Source organism: Stigmatopora argus, chromosome 17, assembly GCF_051989625.1.
Source record: "Stigmatopora argus isolate UIUO_Sarg chromosome 17, RoL_Sarg_1.0, whole genome shotgun sequence".
Classification (NCBI taxonomy): Eukaryota; Metazoa; Chordata; class Actinopteri; order Syngnathiformes; family Syngnathidae; genus Stigmatopora; species Stigmatopora argus.
In genome coordinates this window covers 12884578-12903845 of record NC_135403.1, presented here as the reverse complement: position 1 = coordinate 12903845, position 19268 = coordinate 12884578, and the positions used below count along the sequence as shown (strand labels likewise).

Genomic DNA, 19268 nt, shown 5'->3' with positions numbered 1-19268 from the left:
ATTGCACCCTGTCACCACACCGTCCTCACAGAAGCCCCTCCCATTGCCACTCAAAACGGTACACGGTCGATTGGTCGCCGGTCTTTTGGTCGCCCGGAAGAAAAGTGATAATTACCATTTAAATCGTTCCCTAAATACAAACTGCAAATGACTATTTAGTCATACTTAATGCCCTAGTAATTATTAGGCTAAAGAAAAGCTCCAAATTTCCCGGACTTTTATTGTTTTTTGTTGGAGAATTTGTCAAGACCCTGACGGACGTCGCTTCTTAAAGGGACAACGCATGTACATACAAACTCTTATACACTCACACGTCGGCTCAGTGAAACTGCTCATGGCAATTGTTGGCTTTTATTGATGCGTAGACCATGTTGTTTTACCTTGTTTTGTCGCCGGTCTTTTGGTCGCCCGTTGTCGCGGTTGGGGCGACCAAAAGACCAGCGACCAAAAGACTAGCGACCAAAAGACGGCAACCAATCGACCGCACACACTCAAAACGCACCAGGTCACCACACCGCCCTCCCTCCCATTGCCACGCAAAAACGCACCGCGTCACCTCGCCACCACACGCTCCCTCAAGCCCCTCCCCTCCCATTTCAACCCAAACTGCATGATGCACCATACAGCACCCCCCCCTCCCTTCCCATTTTACAGAAATGACAAATCTGTGCTTTTATTCCATTTCCATTTTCTGCGAGCACTCTCCGGCAGGGTGCGGACAAGCGGACAAACGGCAGGGCTACTTAAGACAAAAGCCAATCCGCGTCCAGAAATACCAAGCGGCCCGGAGTCTCCCAGGTGCGGCGCCCCGATCCAGGAGGGACTTCTAAAAGCTCTTCCATTAACGGGGAAGCGGCCCGCTCGTAAAAAGGGAACGAGTCGGAATCCGCAACTGTCTGCTCCTATTAATTTTCTCCAAAGAGCCCGCTCTCTCTCGCTTTATTGCTCCCGACCTCTCAAGGCTCCGCACTCGGTTTCCTCGCCGTCACCGCCGCCGCCGCCTCGTCTCTCGGGGCGCCGGCTCGCTTCTACGAGTTGGAAACGCCGCAGGTCGGCATGACGGGAAAGGACAAGTCATTAGAAGGAAGGTTCATCGGCGACATATTAGCTCGCCTCGTGATGTTGACGGCGATAGACGTCCAATCTTTTTTGACTGGGAATTGGCGAATGTACATGAGCGTCCACATCCGGTCTTCCCAGCTAAAGAACTTGAACATAGATCGCCGTTGATGGCGTCCTATGATTTAAACACTATTAAAAAGTCTTATTTTTTTTAACTTGAATTCTATTAATTGTTATTGACATTAGATTATGTTTTAAACAGATTTCTAACGACAATGAAATAATATAACAGTACAAAAACCTTAAACTAGCGAAATTAAGCTAATTAGGCTAATCAGTTATTAAGTTATCGTGGAATTTCTATTCTGATCTTTAACCTCGTGATCCACAAAGTCACTTTACGTGAATAAACACAGTTTTATTCCTCAAACGTGACTACTTGGCCAATCGCACGTATCTTTGCGCTTTTGGAAAGCTCGTCAAAATTCATCCACCTCGGCCGGTGTTCATCCTCCGCCACGCACGCAAGTCGACGCGGGCAATCAATGTCGGCCAAGGCGGCTAACAAGCCGACGGCGTGGCCATTCCCGCCGAGGACGACCGAGATAGCAGTCGGAGCCTTTGCGTCAATCCTCGCGCCATTAAGCAAGCACCATTAGCGCTTCTTCCCTCCGATTGGTCTATCTCAGCGGCTCATTGATCAGCGGCCGGCGGGCGGGCTAGGCTATCGACGGGTGCTCGCTCACCTTCAGTCGGGGGAAGAAGCAGACGTTCATGAAGGTGTGCACGAACTCCAGGTCCTTATCAATGTAGAGCGCCGCGATAAAAGCTGAAAAATAGAGAAAAAAAATTGTCAACGCAGGCGGCGAAAAAGTCATTTTAGTGTACTTACGGGTATTTATGAGGGAAATGTACAAATGTAGTATTTTTGCAGGGCTATCGACGTAGTACTACTTTTCAACAATAGAATGATATACCCACTAAATATTTATAAGGGTGATACGCAAAAGTACAATTTAAAGTATTAAAGTAAAATAATTCTGCGATTGGCTGTTGGTAGTTGGTTGGGGATAGGCTACAGCACCCCTGCGACCCATGAGAGGAGGTGGCACGGAAAATGAACGAATCAGTAGACTAAGTAATAAGTAGTATTTAAAGTAATAATAATTACAACACCCCAGTATTGACTATGCAAGGGAGTACGAATTGACGTCATGACGCAACAGTGCCACTTTGTCGTGACATCATCATGTCAAGGCGCCGTCAATTTGCAGTTTTTTTGCATGTCGTGTTTTTATGCGCAGAAAATCGTTCCTTCGATTCAGTCATCATTATTTGGTCTGACAAAAGTGGCTAATATGCAAGTAAGTACGGTACATTTTTATTAGAGAAATAGGCTCCGTGTCTTTGCTACCAATTTCAAATTGTTTAATTGTTTTATTGTTTATCATTGACAATATTTGATGTATTAATACGAATTAAACAATGACAAATGATTTTTTTTTGCACTGGGAATAAAATACGAGCCTATCAGGGAATGAACCCATTCGAGACCAAGTATTTTTAGCCACAACAGATCGTTAGCGTGATTGCTTTTCTCGATGGCAAAGGAAAGAAACTTAAGGCTCGATTAAAAGCCAATAACGACGGCGGCGGCGACTGACGTGACGTCGGTCGCCGCCCGCCGGCGCTAAAAAATGAAGATTTAACGACGCGGCCTAATTTGGGCGCTTGTTTGTCAGCGAATCGCTAGCCGCGTCTCGTTTATCGCGCCAGCCAAATCATTTCCAGGAACGGCGGATTGGAAAGGAAAACATCGAGCGTTGACGAGCGCTTTAATTAAAAGCTATTGGTGGCAGGCGCGTCTGAGCTTCACAGAAACGGTGGGGAAAGCGGAGCATTGCACCGCCACTCCATCCATCGACGAAAGCTAAGCTAGCAGGGACGGCGATGCCTTCAGGGACATTAAAAAAACAAAAGCGCTTGTACGTACACTCGAGCAGGTCGGCTAAAGTCTTGGTCCGAAGCGCCACGGGCCGCTTGGTTTTGTCGTTGGTGATGGCGAACTCCTGCATGCCCAACTCCTCCGCCACTTTGGCTTGCGTGCGGTTGTTGACCAGCGAGCTGCGCAGTAGCTAGGCAAAAAGACAACAAAAACAGAGGTTTTTATTTATTTTTTCATATAATTCGCACCCTTAAAATTGCCTTAAAATCGTTGAATTTTACAATTTTTCGCGTATAAGCCGCCCTGATTGAGAATTTTCACCTCCATATTCATGGTTTTAATAGGGAGTACAAATGTGTTACTTTGAAGGGAAAAACTTGCACATGCTATTTCTGAGATACTGTATGAATCAAAAGCACATTATTAGGGTAAATATAAGGAATTAATTCATCCAGTAATGGTTGTTTTCTTGCTGCAAAACTGAAAATAACCAACAAATAGTAAATGGTACTTTGCCAATATCTACTGGTGAAAAAGAGTAAATCTTGTGCTCATATAAGCCGTACCCTTGGTTTAGTCATCTTTTTTTTAGTTACAAATACGGCTTATATGGGAGAAAACACGGTACGAACCAAGTTTTTGAACACTCGAATCTCACGATTTGTAAACTTCATTCCGAAAAAAAATAGTTCAGAGTTCTTTGCTACGTAACCGCAGGTTTTGCTATCAAGCAGTGTCCGAAAATCGGAAAAAGCCGCCCCGAAACAGTCGTGAAATAATTCATGGCGGCCAGAAATGGTAATTCCCCAGTAAGTGTTTCGGGAAGATTGCGCGACGTTCCGGTAAATATTGCACGCTTGACTCGCGGCGGCGCGGCCGGCGTCGTGTTTCGCTACAACATCCACGTCCCCAGAAGGAAAAATGAAGAAAAAAACACACACAAACAAGCTAAATATAGCTGCGAGATGCATACACGAAGAGAGGCGGGCGGGCAGGGAGCAAACAGAATGGAAAATGATGTCTGGCGAACACACTAGTTGAATAGGCACTTTTATTGAAATGCATTTCAGATGTAGCTTATCTGGAGCGGCTAGCTCTTAAGGCGGCCCTTTCAAGGCGGCTGACGTCACGCTTTTCCCATCTCGCCGCGGCCAAGCTCTCGCTTTCAGACCACTTCAAACGCGGCGGCCCGCAGCCCATCGTCGCCGGCGCAAAGAATCGCTGACGCTCGCCGGAACGAGCCGCGGCAAAATGGCCTCGCGCTGGCTTTTGTGCAGCGCGAAGGCTTTATCTGGGTCGGGGGACGCCGACAAAGGGACGCTCGTGTACCGCGACAATTGACGGCGAGGTACCGTAAACATCGCGTGCTTTGGCTGTCTGAAAAGACGGACTGCGGGAGGAGATCAATGGCAAAAAAAACCGAAGAGTGCGAGCGATACGCGGTTTGAAGCTGATTGACCGGCGTTTTTAAAATGTCTGACGGTTTGGCGAACATGGGGACTCCAATTTGGGTGTTAAAGCGGGCAGGCATTGATTCGTGTTGGGTTTACAAGTATTTAGCTGATAATTAAAAGATTGTTTGCCAAGAAATTTGGAGCGATAATTCATTCCAAGAAGTAAAAGAAAACTGAAAGATAGTTTACCTTCAGCGAGAAAATATAACGCAGTTTGTCGTTACGGGCTGCCGTAATTAATCGTGAATTGATGGCTTTTCCGATAGTTGATTGTTATGTAAGAGCTTAAAATGTATATTTATATTTTATTTTTATAACCAGTCTTAATTTTGTGCTTCTCTTGTGTTGATTTTTTTTTAAATTCCGTGACTATTTTTTTCTAAACAATAAAGGGACAAGATTATATAGATAATATTTCCTTTTTTTAACTTAATTTGGAAAAGTAGTAAATATTCTATTTCTTTATTTAATAATTTCAGCATATTCTAGATTTAAAAAATAGTTTTTCATTAAGAAAAAGGTTTTCGGCAGCCTTTAAAACTAATCAAGTGAATTGACTTTAGGTTTATTGGTCAAATAACCCCAATGTTTATAAATCATATTGATTTGGACGGAGAATAATGGACAAATAGTTCAGCCGTCCAAGTCAAAGTGGATTGGAGGTCTAGTGCCATCAATGAAAATGCAAACATATCCTCTGTTTCTATCAAAAATAGCATCCAATCAAATTTAGTGCCCAAAACAAGCAAGTACTCTTTCTGGCAAATCAACTTTCAGGACCAATACTCAGATACAAATTGATACTTCAGACGACCCGAGTATAAGACGACGACAAGTGGACGGAATCTTACGGTTAAATGTCCCTCGTGGTGGTCCGGGAAGTGAATGAAGAGATACTCTGTCGCCACCAGCTGCATGATGGAATCCCCCAGGAACTCCATTCGCTGATTATGGCCCCTGCAACCAGAAGATGCCAAAAATAAATAAATAAGAAATGCGACTAATTGGACGGTCTGGTGGAAAAACTTCTCCCAACTTTGGACACGAGTCCTTTCGGCGAGAAGAACTTTTTGACTTTTTTTGAACAATCGGGGAAAGGAGCACACCGAGCATCCATTAAACACGACCGCGGATCGGCGGCGGTGAGGAAGGTGAGGATGAGAGAACGGGATGCGGGGGAGGAAGAAAGAACGGACGGACATCAGAGAGGAGAACATGTTGACCATCGCTGGGTGAAGAATGGAAAACGTATTTATCGGCTGTGTGTTGGAAAAGCAGCTAAAAAAAATTCAAAATGCCCGTAAAAGCGAACCAATGGAGCCCCCAAAAGATGGAATAAAAATAAAGGTGCCAATCCAAATAGGAGGAGGAGCATTATTATTTCTTATTATTTTTTATTATTATTGTCATCATTATTATTATTAGTAGTAGTAGGTGTAGTATTATTAGCATAATTGTTATTATTGTTATCATTATTATTATTATTAGTAGTAGGTGTAGTAATAGTAGTAGGTGTAGTAGTAGATGTAGTAATAGTAGGTGTAGTATTATTATTGCTATTAGTATTATAATTATTATTATTATTAGTAGTAGTAGGTGTAGTATTATTATCATAATTGTTATTATTATTATCATCATTATTATTAGTAGTAGGTGTAGTAATAGTAGTAGGTGTAGTAGTAGTAGGTGTAGTAGTAGTAGTAGGTGTAGTAATAGTAGTAGGTGTAGTAGGTGTAGTAGTAGTAGTGGGTGTAGTAGTAGGTGTAGTATTATTATTGCTATTAGTATTATTATAATTATTATTAGTAGTAGTAGGTGTAGTAGTAGTAGGTGTAGTAGTAGTAGGTGTAGTAGTAGTAGTAGGTGTAGTAGTAGTAGTAGTAGGTGTAGTAGTAGTAGTAGTAGGTGTAGTAGTAGTAGTAGTAGGTGTAGTAGTAGTAGTAGTAGGTGTAGTAGTAGTAGTAGTAGTAGTATTATTCATGCCATTTTTACAGGATGGAAATTTTCCACTTTATTGAAATGAATAAAAACAAAAACAATCCTTAAGGAATTGTGAATTGTAGTTGGTGTCAATTTAGGGGGCAGGAAACGATGTTAAATGAGTTTGAGGAGCTTCATTTCAGGACAAAACTAGTGTTTTAAGATGAAATTTTGGTGGCAAGGAAGTGATTTGAGGAGCTTCATATTAACATTAATGTAAGCGGCCCTTTTGTAGTGATTGGAGTGGCGATGAACTATGTTGAGGGAACATGAGGAGCTTCATTTCTAGAAAAAAATAGTTTTAAGATAAAATTTTGGTGACGAGGAAGTATTTTTAACTGATTTGAAGAGCTTCATTTTGGCATTAATGCTAGGCAGCCCTTTTGTAGTGATCGGGATTGCAGTAAACTATGTTGAGGGAACGAGGAGCTTCAATTAAAGGCAAAAGTAGTGTTTTGAAGCTAAATCATGGCATGAACTGACATTGATTTTGACAAAATTGGTCCTCTGGTGCTCTCGTTTATATTTTTGCTATTCAATTTGGACCATTTGGGGATGTGCTTCACTCCGGCCATGTTTGTTGCAACACAAAATACGCGCCTCAGCTTGACAAGAGAGCCATTAGACGTCCACAGGTAGCAATCATCCATAAATCAGAACTGTCGTTTAACCGAGAATCATTTTGGAATGCATGCAATCCCCAGAGAAATGACTTTTTTCTTTGTTTACCTCATTGGTTTACACTCGGCGCCCTTTTGCATTCATAGAAATAATTGTACTCACTGCTTTTTTTCCCCCGGTTGAATCTGACAACAAATACTTGAGCTTCCATTCACTTGCCAAATCTTTAATTAAGTCTGATAGGCCATTATTATTCGAACAAAAAAATACAACACTGGCGTCATTTTTCCTTGGGGCCACCTGACTTTTCTTTTTTAATTAAAAACAGCTCAAAATGATTTATTTGGTCTTATATCAAAGTCTCTGGCGAGTTACATCGAGGCTGGAAAATGTGGGATTTGTATCGGAAAATGCGAGGGACATTTGTTTTGTCATTTTACGGTAATTCGGTGACAAATAGGACGTAAAATTCCAAATCAGACAATTAGTATCGTTTAGCGATGATAAGAAAAGGAGGAAAAAGCACCCCAAAATAAAATAATTTAATTACAATTTATCATTCACGTCTCTAATTAAAAAAAGAATAAAAATGTTGAAGGTAAATACAAAATGGCTCATTTTTAAAAAGCAATTATTTGATAAGATAAATGAATCAAAAATGAATGTGCTTCAGGGCAAATTTGGAAACGCGTGGACAAGCGAAGTTTTTTTTAAATAGTATAATTAATTCTTATTTTATTGTTATTATTTGTAACTTAATTATAATTAAAATACAATTTTACAGTAAACATTAAATTATGTACTTTCAAAGGGTTGAAAAAGATAGCAACTGCGAAAATGAAATATGTATATTTACACAAAAACATACATTTATTAGAAAGGAAATATTTAAAAAAAATAGAACTATAAAAAGTAAAAATAATAATAAACAAATAATAAAAGAGTTTAAATTAAAAACGAAAAATGTAAAAATATAGGGAAATTTATAAAAGAAATATTTAAAAAAAAAACTCCATCAAAATAAACATAATAGACCAAATATATATCAATAAAATATATTAGATATAAATAATCCCCCCCAAAAACCTCCAAGAGCGTTTTCTAAACTAAAAACGTTATTTATTTATTAACTTATTTATGACCTATTTATCTTTCTAAAATGTATTTTTCTGTGTCTGTATTCTCACCCTCTTTATACTATGACAATGAAATTTCCCGAATAAAGTTATCTAATCTAATCTAAACGTCATTAGACAAACGAAGCTCGATCCTAAAACGATCCAAATAATTCTCATTTCAAATATAACAATTGAGCCGAATAATAACGGATGACCGTCGTCATTTGAACCCATCCAAACCTCGGTGCGACTTAAAAAATGGCGGGCGGGACAGAGAGGCCAGAAACAAAGTAAGCGTTTGACCGAGCGAGGTCAGAAAGGAAGGAAGAAGGAAGCCTGCCTCTGCTCGCTCTTTATTCGCCGCCACAATGCGGCAACGGCGACGGCGAGCTGGAGGGCAAAAGTGTGCCGCATCGCCTCGCTTTGATGTCAAGCACCTTTATCAGCTGGCTTGGATGAGATGGAAAAGAAAAAAGGAAGAAGACGCTAACGCCACTCTTTCCCGTTTCTGGAGAAAGCCTTGATGAAGCTAAGCTAAAAAAAAATGGCCACGGTTTTAACGTTAGCGGATAGATGGAGAAATATAAGCTACAAACATCCAAACGGGAACTTTTGAACAATCAAATAAAGCCAAGAGTAATGCAAAAAACATTGTTTTGTTTCGCGAATGAAACCTTTAAATCGTGCCATGATGGAATTTGAATTTCTTTTAAATTTCTCGTTGACCCTTGCGTCCATTTTACCGTGGTTCCTAAAATGGCCGACTCGTTTGTTGATAATAACGCCCGTTTTGTTCAACTCAGACTGTTACGTTTTTTTTCCTGCTCCCCGAAGTCGCCTCCCACACACTACGCTTTTCAGGTCGGCGTGTCCTCCACACTAGGTTCGAAGGTCATCCGGCGCCCCGTCTCTTCATCTGCTGCCCACCTGATTGTCTGCCCCCCTCCCGTCTTATCTCACCTTTTGCTTCTTGGTCTCTTCCTCGCCTCGGCTGCCGCTTGACCCACTTTACGCTAACCTTTGGTCTCCGGGAGGAGAGAAAGTTTCCTCTATTTAGGTCGACCTGCCTCGGACCGGCGAGGAGCTAATGAACCGATCTCAATGTTCTTTTAGGTGGGTAAAAAGCCTCGGTGGCCGGCGGCGCGGGGCTAGCGGAGTAAGCCATTCCGCTGCGAGGCAATCGCCTGCCAATAACATTTCAGGTGTGTCGCTACGGCTAGTTAGCTTCAGTCATGATAGCGTGCGGAGTATCCGATGGAACACCTACAGTTTCCCGACAAAACGAGATTCTTCGCGGTAACAAAACGGACAAACATTTTTGAAACCGTAGGAAACGTTAGTCATAATCGGCAAATCATCCCAAACGTATTTATCGCCGAATATGAAGAAGGAGTGACGATTGCTTTGGGGTTGTACTTACAGCGTGAGGTGGTTGAAGCCCACCGTCCTCAACGTGAAGGCCCGCGCTAGCAAGCGAACGTGCGTGAAGAGAACGCCAATGGAGTCCTCGAAGCTGGTCAGCTTCTGCAGGACTGGCGACGTCTCGATCAGTTGTCGGTCCGATTGAGGCTCCTGGACCTGGGCGGAGTGAAAAAGAGCAGAAGATGACGGAAGGAGGACGGACACAGGGCAAAGATCGCAACTCGGATGTTGTTCAGTCGGACTCTAACGTAACATTTACGGTTATGCGGCGATAATGTTGATCCCGCCCAGTTTTCGTGGGGACAAAGAGGCGTATCACTAATGAGGAAGGCTTGTCCAAGGCACAGTTCCAAAGAAACCGGTACCACACCGGCACGGGAAGCCCTGGAGTTACGCCAGAATCCCCTCAAGGTATGGTCTGGGGATGCTCTATCTCTTCAGGGCCTGGACCGAACCAACTCTTTCCAGAAAACCACCCTCTGTCCTTCAAGTTTATCAACTGGACTCTTTTCCCAGAGAACAAAGAGGCCCCAAATGTGGCAAATTTGTGTCCGGTCGCTGGGTTTCTTTGGAACCGGTACCACACCGGCACGGAAAGCCATGGAGTTACGCCAGAATTTCCTCGATGTATGTTTTGGGGATGCTTTGTCTCTTCAGGACCTGGACCGAACCAACTCTTTCCAGAAAATCCCCCTGTCCTTCAATTTTATCAACTGGATTCTTTTCCCAGAAGGCAAAGAGGCCCCAAATGTGGCAAGTCCAATCGCTGCGGACAGAAAATCTGCAGCCGCAACACAGAAATTCCTCTCACGAGTGTCCTTAAATCAAACACGGTGCCGGCTCGAGTGCGCGGTTCCCTCCTCCAGCCCGCCTCGAAACAAATTCAAAAGCTCGTCGGCAGATGAAATCTGGCACTCATTAAGTGTCAAGTCAAACAGTTCCCTTTCCCTCTCGGCGGAGAGAGCGACTCAAAACACTCCATTAATATCGCCGTTGCCTCGGTTACACTTTGGCGGGAAGATCGGGCCTTGATCAGTCCTTTAAAAGGACCGCAGACCGTTCTTTAACGTCAATCCCCGGGCCCAGTTTCGGCGAAAGCTCGGCGACGAAAATTTCCGAGCTGCTCCGCTCGAAAATATGTAAAAGCACGTTTGTTTAATCGGGATCCCGTCCTGACGGGCGCATTAATTAGGCTACGAGAGACATCTAATTGGTCTCGGCGTGCTACAACCGCGAGGGTGAACCCGACATCCTTTTTCGCCGGGACGTACGTGAAAGGAACGTTTCCGGCGACCTTGTCGGCTGGCTTCGTTAGCCGCGGCGCCGCGACCGACGAGAAAACGGGCTCCGTCTTTCCGGGCGGAAACGGCGAACGGAGGGCTTCGGTACTTTTTAAACGCCGTCTTTTTTTTTTAATTGGAACGCTGGCGGTAATGATGTCACGACTCCATCTTGCGACACGTCAGGAGAAACATTTGGCTTCCCCCCCACCCGTGGTTAATTAACGGAAGGCGTTTAAATGTCACGCATCACCACCGAGAACATCTGAGGAGTCGGGCACTCGTGGGCGCCGGCGATCCTTGGGGGTGACGGTCAGCCACGAGGCTTCAAAGGCGGGGGGGTGAATGAGGGGGGCTGGGAAAAAAAGAGACTTTTGAAAGGGCTTCAAAGCCTCACTCGCAGCTCGGCCTGGAAATGGAGGCGGAATGCAAAACGCCGGGCAAAAAATACACACACAAAAAGAAAAAAAACACGTCGCGTCTTGATCCAAACGGAATGAAAAAGGTAAGATGGCGAGTCCCGGGTGGACGGACATCGTGTCAGGATTCCGAGCAAGGGATCTGACGGCGCTAGAGGTCCCATTCATTTGGCGCCAACCCTCCCATTTCAATTGGATCGGACGTCTACTTGTGATAAAAGCAACGAAAGTGTGACCACTTATTCAATGTTGACTACCACTTATTTATTATGTTGACTACCTATTATGTTGAGTACTTATTCATTATGTTAAGTACTTATGTTGACCACTTACTTATTTATGACTTATCTGGTTAGTTAGTTGTTGTTATTTGTAAACATTTCTACTTATCTATTATGTTGTCTACTTATCTATTATGTTGTCTATTTATCTATTATGTTGACTACTTATTTATTATGTAAGTACTTATGTTGACTACCTATTTATTATGTTGACTACCTATTTATCAAGTTGACTACCTATTTATTATGTTGACTACTTATTTATTATGTTGACTACTTATTTATTATGTTGACTACTTATTTATTATGTTGACTACTTATTTATTATGTTGACTACTTATTTAATATGTTGACTACTTATTTATTATGTTGACTACTTATTTATTATGTTGACTACTTATTTATTATGTTGACTACTTATTTATTATGTTGACTACTTATTTATTATGTTGACTACTTATTTATTATGTTGACTACTTATTTATTATGTTGACTACTTATTTATCATGTTGACTACTTATTTATCATGTTGACTACTTATTTATTATGTTGACTACTTATTTATTATGTTGACTACTTATTTATTATGTTGACTACTTATTTATTTTGTTGACTACTTATTTATTTTGTTGACTACTTATTTATTTTGTTGACTACTTATTCATTTTGTTGACTACTTATTCATTTTGTTGACTACTTATCTATTATGTTGACTACCTATTTACTATGTTGACAACTTATTTATGTATTACTTATTTAATTATTACTTAAGTATTGATTATTTATCTGTTTGTTTGTTAGTTAGATGTTATTTGTGCACCTCTCTACTTATTATGTTGACTACTTTATTATGTATTATTTTGTTATTGATTAAATTTTGTCTGTTTGTTGTTATTTGTGCACGTCTCTACTTGTGTTGTGAATAATTATTTTGACTACTTATTTATTCTTGAATTGCTTTTTTATTGATATTTTTTTGTCTGTTTGTTATTTTTGCACCTCTCTACTTATTTAAGTTGTGAATAATGTTGACTACTTATTTATTACTTATTTATTTTTCTGGTTTTTGTTATTTGTGCACTTGGTGGTGAAAGCTTTAAATCTCATTATACTTGAATAATGACAATAAAAGCATTCAATTCAATAGCCAAATTCACGCTACGGCTGAAATAACAATAAAGCGGTCAACGGAAAAACTGCTTAAAGCTGATCGGGTTCATCCATTGCCTGCTTTTGAGAAACATTTACAAACGCCACTTGATCCAAATTGAAGAAAGAGCTATTTTTAAAAAACGGCGGTGTTTGATTGACATGGAATATTACGCAAAACGCCATTCTAACGTGAGCAAAATTAAAAGCCGGGGGCAGCATTTTTTGGACCGTGCTCCCTCGCCTTTTGTCTGACAGCCAATTTGACAGCAAATGTCACCACGACGTGATGAAAAGTGAACGCGGCGGTGGCGTTTTCGACCCCTATTCCGAGCGGAAAAGGTCCGACGCGCCGTCTGCGGACGCCAAAGCGAAGGAGACGTTTTTGAAAGCTGGCGCAGGTAAGCCACGCGCCTGTTAATTATCCTCCAGCGCTGCGGGTGATGACGCCTGACCACGACGTGACGTGCTTCGACTCGCTTGCTAATGTATGGGTGCGCGTCGTCAGGCGAGGGCGTAATTAAAGACGCGGCGGCGAGCTGCCACGGCTGCGCTCTCAAAGCTCATTAAGGCACGCCTCTTTTGCTTTATTCTTGACGACCGGCGTCGGAGCATGACGACGGCAGGCTCGGCGTTAGCGACAGGTGCGGACTTTGACGCCGAACGCCGAGAGGCTTTCGTCAATTATTCAATCAATCGTCGATTGATTCGACGACGAGACGAGGCGGCACGGGGGGGAAAACGCTAAAGTTGATTTGAGATATGGAATGAAACTAAGTCAGGATGAGATGCGAATCTTGGACGGGTTATGTTAGCAAAGGAGATAAATTATCCATTTTATATGCGTGATGGGAACGGTGTGAAAAGTTTGAAAGTTTTCTGCATTTTTGCTACAAGGTGACAGCAAAGCATGTTGAAAACTAGCTAACCAAGACGTTGCTAACCAAGAAATATTCTATTTGTTTTGTTGTTGATTTGATGGAAGGAAATGAAACAGGATTTCGGAACAAGTGCAGAGCAAATCGAGTTAAGATGCTAAGATAAGAGGCTGAACATGTTACCACAAAAGCTAAACTAATATTTAACTGTTTCAAAATATGTTTTACTATATTTGTTTTTAAAGTGTTTTCTATGGTATCAATGATTTAGTCAAATGTAAAAGGGAAAAATATTGAAAAGGTCGCTAACAAAGACAGTTACTTTATCCGTTATGAAACTTCTTAAGTGGAAACGAGTGACAGTAATGTTAGCCTAGCAATGTATTTTAAAACAATCACAGAGTAACTCATATTAGGATACTGTGATTTTTAGGAATAAAACAACCACGGGATGAATTAAATTTAATCTAATCTAATCAACAAAAAGCCTTGATGACAATTCAAACCGCTAACATAACTTCCCAAATTGTAGCTACGTTGACTAGCGTTTGCGAGAAGTCGCCATCTTTTTCAATGTAAAATCTGGATAGCATCACTACCGAAGTCTAGTTAGCGCCTGGTGCAAAACCCAGCCCTGTGCGCACTTTGCGGTCCCGTGGCCCCATATGGCCGCCTGGCCCGCGGCCCGACCGCAGAACCCGTTACCCCGCGGCAACGCGCGCCACCGCGAAAAAAAACAAGTGGCGTGTACAGGAATGTAAACAAACGGTGCTGCTGTTATTTTGGGCTAAACGTGAATATGCAAAAAAGGCTCGCGTGGACCCCGAAAGGCGGGAGATGAAGCGCGCCTCGGCAAAAGCACAAAGAAACATCAGAGGGCCCGGCGGTCCCCTGTGGGGCCCTCGTGATCCCAAACCGCAATCCCGTCACCGTGTCTTTGATCCCCTCTCCTCGATCGCCATTTCAAAACAAACGCCGGAACTCGCGTGAGACAGCATCAACCTCGGAACAGGTTTGACTTCCGCAAAGACGATAAATCAGAGGACCGACTCACCTGCAAAGGGTGTGGCGGGAAGTGGAGCCAAACGTCCCGCAAGTCCTGCAAAGAGACCAAGAAGAAGTCATCAGCGAGAGGTGGGGGGGTCACCAATGTTAATACATCACATTTCTAGAGGCGGAGCTTTGGTCAAAGGGCTTTGCGGGCAAAGGAGTTGGAATTCAAGCGATAAATCATCACAGGTAGGAGGAGGGGTTTGGCTTTGAGGCACGCCGTCCCCGGAGGGGCGTACTGGCGGCGCTGAACTACGTTTGACTTTGGCGGTGGGGGAGGCAAGTAGACTTTGAAAAAAGTGAAATATTATGATGAGGAATTAAGACTTTGAGGATTTCAAATTGTAAATTCCATTAGAGAATTGTGTTCATATTGGTAGTAGTTTGTTTGACCAGGTTTCTGACAAAAACTAAAAACAAAAATTTATATTAATTTTAGCCGCAAATTATGGGTGCGCGCTATACTTGAATAAATACAGTACTTATTTATGATGTTGACTATTTATTTATGAATTGAGTTTTTATTATTATTATTTATTGATCATTTATCGGTTTGTTTGTTTGTTATTGTTATTTGTGCTGTTCCCTACTTATTTATCTTGATGACTTCTTGTGACTACTTATTTATTTACATATGTATTTATTATTCATTGTTCTTGTTTATTGATGATTTATTTGTTTGTTGTTATTTAAGCACTTTGTGGTGAAGCTTTAAATCTCATTATACTTGTATAATGATAATAAAGCATTGAATTCAATTCAGTTGTCCTAAATGTGGCTAATTAAATTCTACAAAATAATGAGTTGATTGTAGGATATCTTAAATTGCTTTCCTGTGTATATATATATATATACAATATATAACATATATTCCTATATATCGTGAGATAATCGTTATCATAACACACAATGCCATTGTTGTTTATGTCCGAGTGATTATTTGTTTACCCAAAAAGTCTCTGTAAAACCCGCAATTCAAGAAATCGTGTACCACCAAAACAGAGTATTTTCCTAAAAGCGCGGGGCGTCTTCATACCGACTGGTCCACTCAGCGTTAGCACTTAGCGACGCGAGTGCGTAGGTGTCCCTAATGAAGTGGTAGCGGGGAACCCAACAGCTAATGTTTCAATTACAGCCGTGGACTAAAAAGGAAGCAGACAACGACTAAGCCGGTGTGGAGTGGGGATTTAACAATAACCTCTTTTCTTTTCTCTCTTTTGTTTCCCGAGACTGCTGTAATTACCGGGCTCACGAATCGTCTGCGGCCGCCAGATGTGTGATGGAAATTGCTAAAAAATGTGTGTTGAATCAGCGCGGGAATTGTGCGCGAGGAAACGCTACCTGGGGCCGAAGGCCGGCCGGGAATGGCACTTCTCCCTGACAAAATTGGTCTCCGGCCGCTCTAGGGTTGCCAATCAATCCGTCAAACGTAATAGTGCGGCCGGGCGATCGATTGGAGATAGCCCGGTTGATCGATACGTGCGAAAAAGCCACCCAAGGGTCCCCGAACGCGGTGGGCTCGGAGGTAAAAACTCGTTCGGACACTTTTCGGAGCGCATCGTCGATGGCGGCCTGTTTGCGGGAAGGCCTCGGGGAAATGGCGAATCTGTGGGAATTTTGCCTGTGTGGGTTTTCTCTGGGTACTACAGTTTCCTCCCACAATCCCAAAACATGCATGGTCGGCCGGTTGGACACTCTAAACTGCCCCAAGGTACGATTGGTTTTCCCTTGACTCCTTGTGCCCTGTGATTGGCTGGCCACCGATTCAGGGTCAGCTGGGATGGGCTCCAGCACCCCCTGCGAGGATGAAACGGTTCAGAAAATGAATGGATGATAAGTAATGGCCAACAAAGGAGTTTGTTTTGCATGCAAAAGTTGAAAATCAGTCGGATTAAATGGAAACTTTTTTGTCGTATTGGAATTAGATTAGATTAGATTTGATTAGATAACTTTATTCATCCCGTGTTCGGGTGAGATGTGACATTGGGAATTTTTCAAATGGTAGAATCATTTTTAGTTTGACTTGTGCGCCTTGATTTTACAGTTTAAGTCTGAATTTGAACAAAAATTGGAGGAATCGTGGCATTTTAAAAACGTTTCAAAAAACCTTGGAACGATAAAAGTCGGTCAAAGTGTTTGTGGGTTGCGCGTGGCAGCAAAAAAGTGCACAGGAAATCTTTTTTTATTTCCCAGACTCCCCCACCCCGCCCCCTAATTGATACCTCAGGTGGCGTTGGCTATTGTATTTCACCTTTTGTTTCCATGCAAACCAGGAGCGAATTTAGCGCCACTTGCCGGAAAAGGGAAGCGTTAATTGGCCAACGACGGCACGCTGCAGGTTATTAACCCCTCGGTGGCGAAGCGCAAACCGGCGTGAAGGGGAGGCGGGGCCTTCTCCGCCGTTCCGGTCCAACCCGGATTGGGCGGCAATATTACAGCGATGCTAATGTCAGCGCGGCGTCCTCGGGGGAATTCCTTCTATGAAGGAGCAATCATCATTCTGATGAATTCACTTTGTGCCCATTGGCCAATCTTCACACTTTCATTAACTCTCACACATATACACACACAAGCGTGAGAGCTTAATGCTCTCGCGCACAGAAAGTTTTCTTTGACAACTCTGACGGGCTTAATGACACTTGGCGGCGATGCCTCTCGGATATCGTCTTCGTGCGCAGCCAAATCACTTTTAAAGGCGCATCGGGGAACGTTTTTACGACAATCGCCAGGTGGGGGAAAAAATTGAATTCTTTAGGATATCTGCAAGGGCGTTCTAGAAAAAAACGGGCCTATAAAGATGAGGGAAATGTCGCCGTGTGCAGCCGAAGCAGTAGTGGGTGATGTCGTGGTAAGAAAATCAATAAAGTGTGAAAGGGTTTTGGTTTAATATTTGACATTTAGGATATGTAAAAAAAAAGAAGGTCAATCTGCTTATTGATCAAAGTTGTTTTGCATAATATTTTGGATTTATGGTGATATCGTGTAAAGAAACGGGAATCTTTGGGAAAGTCGTTTGGCTTGAATTTTATGGCCATGTCATGTGGTAGAAAATAATTGTAGTTTTATTTTTGCGATTTTAAGTCAGGGTTTTTGGTACAAATTTTACAATCAAAGTTGTTTTGCGGGATATTTTGAATTTATGGCGATATCGGGTAAAGAAAGAAACAGGAATCTTCCTTGGGAAAGATGTTTGGTTTGAATTTTATGGCCATGTCATGTGGTAGTAAATCATTTTTGTGATTTAAAGTCAGGTTTTTTTGTACAAATGTTATAATCAAAGTTGTTTTGCGCGATATTTTGAATTTTGGCGATATCATCTGAAGGAAGAAACTGGTTTGAATTTTATGGCCATGCCATGTGGTAGTAAATCCTTTTTGTTTTATTTTTGCGATTTAAAGTCAGGTTTTTTTTCTGTACAAATTTTACAATCAAAGTTGTTTTGCGCGATATTTTGAATTTATGGCGATATCATGTGAAGGAAGAAACTGGTTTTAATTTTATGGCCATGTCATGTGGTAGTAAATAATTTTTGTGATTTAAAGTCAGTTTTTTTTATACAAATGTTATAATCAAAGTTGTTTTGCGCGATATTTTGAATTTATGGCGATATCATATGAAGGAAGAAACAGGAAACTTCTCTGTGAAGGTTGTTTGCCTTGAATTTTATGGCCATGTCATGTGGTAGAAATTTATGTTTGTTTTATTTTAGAAATTTAAAGTCAGGGATGTTTTTTCTGTAAACATTTTATAATCAATTCGCAATTTAGCAAAATTCCGGGTGTCTATTCTTTACGACATAGCAAACCAAAGAGATTTACTGGTGCAGTTCTTGACTGACTACCAACCCTCCCACTAAAAACTGTATGGAGGTCCAGTCGATGGATGCTAACGGGTCAAAGAATAAAACGAAAAACTGCAATCGGACGCGTGCCGAAACGTTACAAAAACCTCAATTGGGATATTTAAAGTGAAAAAAAGCTTCATTTGCGGCTCTTAATTACATGTTAGATTTTTCAAACTTTTGTTCCGACCTGTCAGGGGAGAAACGGTGCGAAACATCTGCGATTGCAAGCGTTTCCCCCAATGCTAATGAGACAACAAAACACAACACTGGCCATCCTGTTGTTATTGTTGTTGCAAGTATTAGAAGAAGAATACTAGCAAGAGCACCCATGTGTAAATCCCTGTTGTTAGCGCTAAAAGAAATGTGCATGGGACCCGTCAGTCAGGTGTAAACGGACCCCCCCCCCTTACTGACAAATAGAAGACATTTCCCCCCGTAATGGGGGAGATGGTGCCTCTCTCCCCCGTCTCGATTGCATCTCATTAGTCTGCTAATGAAGCACACTCGGATGCAGAGCGGAGAAATGGATCTCGCTAGCAACCCGCGGTTTCTCCTCAAAACGAGTAGCAGCCCCCCGCCCCGGGCCCCCGGCCGCCTCGCCTGTCCATCTGTCTCCTCCGCCTGGCTTCGTGCAGAAGGCCGGCCATCGGGACGATTCGGCGCGAGGGGGGATGTCAGGAGTCAAGTTGTTTCGATCCGCGGGGGGCCGTCGACGCAAACTTTTGAAGTTGGACAACTTTGAACTGTTTGCGGACATCTTTACAG

The 19268-nt window shown here is 42.3% G+C and overlaps 1 protein-coding gene across 6 annotated transcripts in view; it reads right to left on the bottom strand.

Moving 5' to 3' along the window:
* drosha (drosha ribonuclease III) overlaps window positions 1–19268 on the bottom strand; it is a 76777-nt gene that overhangs the window by 13152 nt on the left and 44357 nt on the right. For all 6 annotated transcript variants that reach the window (XM_077623735.1, XM_077623730.1, XM_077623729.1 and 3 more), the window contains exons 24-28: window positions 14664–14708; window positions 9601–9758; window positions 5313–5418; window positions 3056–3197; window positions 1809–1891 (exon numbers count right to left, since the gene is read on the bottom strand). In XM_077623735.1, the coding sequence (XP_077479861.1) occupies window positions 1809–1891; window positions 3056–3197; window positions 5313–5418; window positions 9601–9758; window positions 14664–14708 (534 nt within the window). The remainder of the gene's footprint in view (window positions 1–1808; window positions 1892–3055; window positions 3198–5312; window positions 5419–9600; window positions 9759–14663; window positions 14709–19268) is intronic.